Genomic DNA, 7,760 nt, shown 5'->3' on the forward strand with positions numbered 1-7,760 from the left:
TTATCCTTTTCCTCTTTGTTCTTACATTTCCTTTGTTCCTTTTGTTTTTCTTTGTTTTGCTCATCTCTCTTCCTTCTTCCCCCTCCACATCCACGATTTTTTTCTTTTCGTTCTTTTGTTTTCTTTTTGTTTGTTTTTGTTTCTTTGTTTTCGCAGTGGTTGCCCGGGGGGGATGGCGCGCGTGGTGTGCATTCTGCAGCTTCCTCCGTGACTTGCATAATGGCCGCTTCATTCTTAGCCATCATTGCTCTTATTGTTGTGTCGCACCGGAGCTGCAGCCACCGTGGGCCATCTTACCCATTTTCTTTTTGTTTTTGTTTTGTATTTTACTCCCCGACACGAGCTCTCTTCGGCGTGTGTGGGCGTGTGTTGAGTTCCTGTGCTCTCACCCCCTCTGAAACTGTTCTTCACTCGGATACATCGNCACGAGCTCTCTTCGGCGTGTGTGGGCGTGTGTTGAGTTCCTGTGCTCTCACCCCCTCTGAAACTGTTCTTCACTCGGATACATCGGCACAGCGTGACTGATGCACATGCGCATGCCGTTCCTCGCTTATTGTCTGTTTCTGCGCTTTGCACTGTGGCTTTCTCCTCCACCACCTTTTTTCCTTTTCCTCTTATTTTTCCACTCCCTCCCTTCCCCCGCTGCGGTGCGTGCCGGTGCTGTGGAGGCGAAAACCGCATAGTTTCTTCATCCACTTCGGCTGCGGCAAAGAAAAAAATGTCGTCGGGCAACGCTGCTGGTGGTGGTGGTGGTGGCGGCGGCGGCGTGCGGGAGCTCGGCACCGTCACAGCCGGCATGGCCATGATGAACTTCGACGAGAAGACAAAGCCGTACACCCGCGCAGACTTCCTGCGGTTCTTGCAGAAGTACGACGAGAACTTGAGCCCGTCGGAGATGCGACTGATCGAGAAGGGGATGCTGGGCACCTTTCTCGGCATGCCGCTTGGCTTCGTTCTCGGCTACAAGATTAGCTCGCGCTTCGCCTGGCACCGTGTGGTGCGCGCGTTCGCCTCAATTGACGGCAAGGAGGGTGCCAACAAGCCGTCGTGGATCGTGCGCAACGCTCCGACTATCGGCAAGACGCTCTTCGGTCTAACAGGGGCGACGATTCCGTACATGGTGGTGCAGCAGTGGTTCATTTCGCGCGTGCTGGAGCTCGACGAGCACGAGAGCAACCTCTCCTTCCACGTGCGGCGCCTTCTGATTACGCAGCGCAGCGGCATGATGTTCAAGCGCACAGCCACACGCGAAGTGACGCGCGAGGAACAGGAGCGGCTGCTGCAGGAGTCCGCGGAACAGGCGGAGGAGAACCGCACAGGCCGCCGCAGCGGCGTGAGTGCGGGTGCGATGGATGTCAATCTGCGCCTAGGGCAGCAGGTGCTCACGCCCGTGGCGCAAACTGGCTACAAGCCAATGCCGGGCCAGTCATCGTCTTGAAACCTCCTCCCACACACCAAGGAGAAAAAGAAAAGAAGAAAAATCAATGCAAAGGCGAATACGAAGTTGAAGAAATTGAAGATAATGATGTTTCTCTTGTGGGTGGATTGATGCTGATCTCTGTTGCATTTCATCCTTTCACCGAATTGCTGGTGCCCCGCTCCTGCTCCTCAACACGACTCTAGTAACGATACGCAGAGGGAACATCACTATTGTGCTGCAAGGGCCTACGCTCACATAATCGCCCAATAAGGGAGCATCAGTCAAAAACGGAAAAACAAAGAGGGAGTAGGGGGAGATATATTACAAATCACTAGCGCCAACGACTAAAGCTGCCATGACGAAAATGATAGAGGCGAGAAGAGCCCCATGCGCACGGTTGTCACTTGGTATTCTTGCGGTGTTCTGCGTGGTGTACCTTGCTGTTCCCAGTGCCGCATTCTTTGGCAGCAGCAGCAGGCAGGCCGGTGGGCGTAATGCGGCGGCGGAAGAGGAGGCCGTGGACTACTATGGTGTGCTCGGGCTTGACGAGCATGCCAGCGAGAAGGAAGTGCGGCAGCGGTTCCGAGAGCTCTCCCGCAAGTACCACCCCGATGTGTCTAACACGGAGGCGTCCCGCGCGATGTACGGCAAGATCAACCGCGCCAACGAGGTGCTTTCTGATAAGAAGAAACGTCGCATGTACGACATGCGTGGAGAGGAGGGTCTGCGGCAGCTGGAGCGAGCAGCGGCGCAAGGCGACCAGGGCAATGCACTGGACCCGTTTTCGCGCCTCTTTGGCTTCAGTACTGGCAACAACCTGAAAGGACAAAACCTGGAGGGTACGCTGCATGTGAGTCTGGCGACTGTGTACAAAGGCGGGCAGGAGACGTTCACTATCAACAAGCAGAAAGTGTGTAGCAGGTGCAAGGGCAGCGGCGCGGCGAAGGACAGCGGAGTGGTGACGTGCTCGCAGTGTCGTGGGCGTGGGATTATCGTACAGCGGCTGCAGATAGGCGGCAACATGTTCCAGAGCATCCAGCAGGCGTGCCCACATTGCGAGGGGAGTGGCAAGGTGGCGCGGCACAAGTGCCCGTCGTGCGGCGGCAACAAGGTGGTGCGCGGTGACGTGACGCTGACGATGGACATCGAGCAGGGCATGCCGGAGGGCCACACCGTGACGTTCGAGATGGAGGCTGACGAGTCGCCGGACATGATCCCCGGTGATCTCGTCATGACGGTGCACACAAAGCCGCATTCGTACTACACACGCCGCCCGAACGGTCTCGACCTCGACGCGACGCTGACGGTCACACTGAAGGAGGCGCTGCTCGGCTTCGAACGCCACGTGGCGCACCTCGACGCATCCGACGTGTCGGTGGAGAACACCGGCGTGACGCCGTTCGGCACGGTGCTGAAGATACGCGGGCGCGGCATGCCACGGCATCACACGCCTTCAGAGCGCGGTGATTTGTATGTGAAGGTTCTCTTTGAGTTGCCCAAGCTGCTGACGGAGGCCCAAAAGAAGGAGATCGAGGAACACTTCTGAGATTGGAGGAAAGGAGTGGGGTGCGCCGTTTTTCTTTTCTTCCCTTTCTCCGCCTTATTTTCCATGCCATGTGCGCTTAACGTGGATGTGGGAATGCGGCGCGCAGCCGCAATGGTGCCCGCAGGATTTCTTTTTATGCATACATTCTCTACAGTCCCTGTGATGTTGCGGCACGGGACCTTGTGTGCCTGCGTGTGTAGTGCTGTGCGTTCGTCTCCACGCCGCGATGCTGCTGTCTTGGTACACATTGCACTGCCTCTCTTTGTGTATTGGCTTACCTCAAACACACATGTCTACGTGTGGCATATACGTGTTTCCATACACTGTAGTGATTTGCGCAGTACACACCAGACTTTATTTCTAGCGAAAGAGAGACATATATATATATATAGAGAGAGAGAGAGAAATCAAAGGCTAAGCAATAAAAAACAAACTCCCCAGAAAGAACATAATCGATACAAGCAATGTTCCGTCGTTGTGCAGTGAAGCTTAACCCCTACGACGTTGTCGTGATTGGCGGTGGCCCCGGCGGCTATGTGGCGGCCATCAAGGCGGCGCAGCTCGGCCTTAAGACGGCATGTGTTGAGAAGCGTGGCTCGCTCGGCGGTACCTGCCTGAACGTTGGCTGCATTCCCTCAAAGGCGCTCCTGCACGCGACGCACTTGTACCACGACGCACACGCCAACTTTGCGCGCTACGGCCTGCTTGGTGGCGAGACCATCACGATGGACACGGTGAAGATGCAGCAGCAGAAGGAGAAGGCGGTGAAGGGCCTCACGGGGGGTGTGGAGTACCTCTTGAAGAAGAACAAGGTGGCGTACTACAAGGGTGAGGGCAGCTTTGAGTCGGCGACCACCATCAAGATCGCCGGCCTCGATGGCAAGGAAGAGAAGATCGAGACGAAGAAAACGATCATCGCCACTGGGAGCGAGCCGACGCAGCTGCCGTTCCTACCCTTCGACGAGAAGGCTGTGCTGTCCTCCACAGGCGCCCTCGCCCTGCAAGAGGTGCCCAAGACGATGGTGGTGATTGGTGGCGGCGTCATCGGGCTCGAGCTCGGCAGCGTGTGGGCGCGACTTGGCGCGAGCGTGACGGTTGTTGAGTTTGCCCCCCGCTGCGCACCGACGCTTGACGAGGACGTCACAAACGCCCTCGTTGGCGCCCTTGCGAAGAATGAGAAGATGAAGTTCATGACGAGCACCAAGGTGGTGAGCGGGACGAACAACGGCAGCAGCGTGACGCTCGAGGTGGAGGGCAAGGACGGCAAGCGCGAGACGCTCACGTGCGACGCGCTGCTCGTGTCGGTTGGACGGCGCCCGCACACCGGCGGCCTCGGCCTCGACAAGATCAACGTCGCCACGAACGACCGCGGCTTCGTGAAGATCGGCAACCACTTCGAGACGAATGTGCCGAACGTGTACGCGATCGGTGACGTGGTCGACAAGGGCCCGATGCTCGCGCACAAGGCGGAGGACGAGGGCGTCGCCTGCGCAGAGCTGCTCGCCGGCAAGCCGGGCCACGTGAACTACGACGTCATCCCCGGCGTTATCTACACCATGCCGGAGGTGGCGAACGTCGGCAAGACGGAGCAGGAGCTGAAGTCGGCGGGCGTCGCGTACAAGGTCGGCAAGTTCCCCTTCAACGCCAACAGTCGCGCCAAGGCGGTCGCCACGGAGGACGGCTTCGTGAAGGTGCTCGTCGACAAGGCCACCGACCGCATTCTCGGCGTGCACATCGTCTGCACGGCCGCGGGCGAACTTATCGGCGAGGCGTGCCTCGCGATGGAGTATGGCGCCAGCTCCGAGGACGTCGGCCGCACGTGCCACGCACACCCGACCATGTCGGAGGCGCTGAAGGAGGCGTGTATGGCGTGCTTCGCCAAGAGCATTAACTGTTAACACGGCCGTCGTGGGATGGGCCCATGCGCTCGGAGCCGAGTGTAAGAGGTGTGCAGAGAAGTATGCACACGTAGGCACACGAGCAAATGAAACCATGCACAGTAAAAGAAAAAAAAAACCAAGCAAGCAAAGCAAAAGAAAACAAATCAAAAACAAAGGCAACGACAACAACAAAACAGGAGCACCCACGAAAGAAGCAAGAAGAAAGAAATTCCAGCGCGCTACACCTTGTAATGTGTGGGAGGGACAAAAAACAAAACAAAAAAAAACACAATAGTGAGAGATGGTAAAGGATGCGGTGACTGAGGGTGGGTAGATGCACGCGATTGCTTGTCACTTGTTTGTAGGCTTGTGTGGCACACAAACGAGTGCGTGAGCGATCGAGGAGAGGGGGGATGGGGCGTTGATACAGAGGCGGATGCCTGTGTTTACCCTAGCGCTGAGAATATTCCCCTCCTCCTATTCATCGGCATCATCATCATCATCATCATCTTCCTTTTCATCATTGGAAGCAGAAGGTGCACTAACGGCAACTGTGGGCCGTGCCGAGGGATGGAGAAGAGTGGCAGATGGCGAAGTAATAAAAGGCACATGCGTTACCCATTCTTCATGTTTTGCTCGCTGGGCTCCCCACCACAGCCCCTTGCCGCTTCACGACGTATGGCGCCCACTTTGAAAGTGGGTGCCGACGTTTCTTTTTTTCGGTCTTACTGTTGTTTCACGTACTTGCGTGACTCTCCTGATGAGGTCTGCAGTGCCGCGCCAAGGCGGGCACGAAGCGTTGATTCGCTGCTCATGCCTTCCATCTGTTCTTTCTGCTCATGTCTCCTTCCTGTGATCTTTCCTCACAGTGTCCTAGAGGTGGTTAGACGTAGCAAATAGGGGAAGGGGTACCGCGAGAGAAGGAAGAACAAAATATACTCAACAAAAGAAAGAACAATAGGGCCCACCTTGAGCTTGGTTGCTGCGTGTGCCAGACTTCATACCCAACATCATCGTCATCGTCATCAGCAGCAGCAACAGCAACAGAGGTAGCAGCCAAGATGAACCCTACTACACTCCGTGAGGTCTCAAATCTTTCCGGTGGCNCGTCATCAGCAGCAGCAACAGCAACAGAGGTAGCAGCCAAGATGAACCCTACTACACTCCGTGAGGTCTCAAATCTTTCCGGTGGCGCCGTCGACGTCAAGCAGCGGTTGGCACAGCGCGTCAGCGTCAACTGGGACTCGTACCGCTTGGCCCAGCCAACGTCGACCTCTAGATCCAGCCTCTACGGCACCACTGCAGCGGCACCAGGAGCATCAGCAGCGGAGCGGGCGAAGGACGCGCCCGCCAGCCCGCACGCCGACAGGTACCACGCCTACGACCCTGTCTACTGCAGCGAGATTGTGAAGGATATCACCAAGATGTATATGGAGAGGGAGCGACTGATAGACCTGCACTCGTCAAGCGGCCAGCTAGTGGCGTCCCCGCGGTACCTCACGTACCAACCGGAGATCAACGAGAAGATGCGCATGATACTGGTCGACTGGCTGATTGACGTGCACCTCAAGTTCAAGCTGCACCCCGAGACGATGTACTTGGCGGTGAACATCATGGACCGCTACCTCTCGTGCGTAAACACAAAGCGATCGACGGGGGCCTACGTGGCGCGCTCACAGCTCCAGCTTGTTGGCATCACCGGCATCCTACTCGCTGCTAAGTACGAGGAGATCTGGCCGCCGGAGGTGAAGGAGTGCGTGCACATAAGCGCCAATACGTATACGCGGGATGAGGTGATAAAGATGGAGCGCAGCATTTGCACCGCCCTCTCGTTCCGCCTCACAGTGCCGACGCCATTCCCATTCATAGTGCGCCTGCTCAGCGTTGTGGAGGGGCTTGAGCGCGGTGGCAGCGGTGCCGAAGAACTTACGGCGTACATGACGCTGCTGCGTCACACTGCGTTCTTCTTCCTTGAGCACGCCATGCTCGACTACAAATGCCTGCAGTTCGTCTCATCGCAGCACGCGAATGCCGCGCTGTTCCTCGCCCTCGTGACGATGCGCATCAAACAGCAAGGAGTGTCATGCTCCTTGGCGGGCGAGACGATTTGGAATCGGCAGCTGCAGCACTACAGCAAGGCGCAGGTGCGAGACTTCAAGGCCTGCGCGGAGACCATACTGGACTTCGTGAGCTACGTCCCCACGACGAAGTACCAGGCGGTGCGGCGCAAGTACAGCAGCACCAAGTACAGCGAGGTGGCGAAGCTCATCATGCCCAACGAGGTCCCCGACTGTTGATCGCCTCGCTTTTATGCACGCACATCAAACAAACATGCACACAGGCACATATGCAAACAAACGCACCACCGTATATGTATACACACACACTTACTGAGAGAACAGGAGGCTCCAAAGTACCGAAGTTAGTAGGCTGCCTTTCCATTGTTTTTTCACTCACGCTCACTCAGTCACAGATTCCGTATATATATATATATATATATATGTGTGTGTGTGTGCGCATATGCGTCTGCGTGTGCGCGTCTATATGTATGCGTGTATGCATGCACGTTTGGCTCCACTCCAATTCCCCCCCACTCTCCTTATAACCCTTCACGGCCGGGAGGATGGCGCTGCGCTGCCCAGTGAGAGGCCTGCTGCTGCTGCTGGCTGGCGCCGCAGTTGGTCCGGCCGCCTCGCCCCCACACGTCGCCTTTAGATGATTAGATTCACGCACACACTGATTTGTTACATCACCTCACCGTCTGTGCCCCCCTGTTCGGCAAGGCCCTCCCCGCGGTGGCGAGGCTGGGAGTGGACGACGCTGAGCGAGGGTACGAGAATAAGAAGAAGAGCAGAACGAACGAGAAAGACAAGAAGGAAAGAAAGAAAAAAGGACCCCCCCAAAAAAAAAAAAA

At 56.6% G+C, this 7,760-nt stretch overlaps 4 protein-coding genes across 4 annotated transcripts; all 4 read left to right on the forward strand.

Annotated features, from left to right (window-relative positions):
- Window positions 1–718: 718 nt before the first annotated feature.
- On the forward strand, window positions 719–1,438 carry DQ04_07331000 (hypothetical protein; the record flags this gene model as incomplete). Its single annotated transcript, XM_009315116.1, has 1 exon — window positions 719–1,438. The coding sequence occupies one exon, from the start codon at window positions 719–721 to the stop codon at window positions 1,436–1,438; it is 720 nt and encodes a 239-aa protein (XP_009313391.1).
- A 346-nt stretch (window positions 1,439–1,784) lies between these two features.
- DQ04_07331010 (putative chaperone DNAJ protein) lies at window positions 1,785–2,966 on the forward strand (the record flags this gene model as incomplete). The annotated part of the gene is made up of 1 exon (XM_009315117.1): window positions 1,785–2,966. One exon carries the CDS (start codon window positions 1,785–1,787, stop codon window positions 2,964–2,966), a length of 1,182 nt encoding a protein of 393 aa, XP_009313392.1.
- Window positions 2,967–3,430: 464 nt separating this feature from the next.
- On the forward strand, window positions 3,431–4,864 carry DQ04_07331020 (dihydrolipoyl dehydrogenase; the record flags this gene model as incomplete). Its single annotated transcript, XM_009315118.1, has 1 exon — window positions 3,431–4,864. One exon carries the CDS (start codon window positions 3,431–3,433, stop codon window positions 4,862–4,864), a length of 1,434 nt encoding a protein of 477 aa, XP_009313393.1.
- Window positions 4,865–5,907: 1,043 nt separating this feature from the next.
- On the forward strand, window positions 5,908–7,143 carry DQ04_07331030 (putative CYC2-like cyclin, putative,cyclin 6; the record flags this gene model as incomplete). The annotated part of the gene is made up of 1 exon (XM_009315119.1): window positions 5,908–7,143. The coding sequence occupies one exon, from the start codon at window positions 5,908–5,910 to the stop codon at window positions 7,141–7,143; it is 1,236 nt and encodes a 411-aa protein (XP_009313394.1).
- Between the last annotated feature and the right edge of the window lie 617 nt (window positions 7,144–7,760).

The sequence above is a fragment of the Trypanosoma grayi genome (genome assembly GCF_000691245.1).
Source record: "Trypanosoma grayi strain ANR4 Tgr_733_V1, whole genome shotgun sequence".
Classification (NCBI taxonomy): domain Eukaryota; phylum Euglenozoa; class Kinetoplastea; order Trypanosomatida; family Trypanosomatidae; genus Trypanosoma; species Trypanosoma grayi.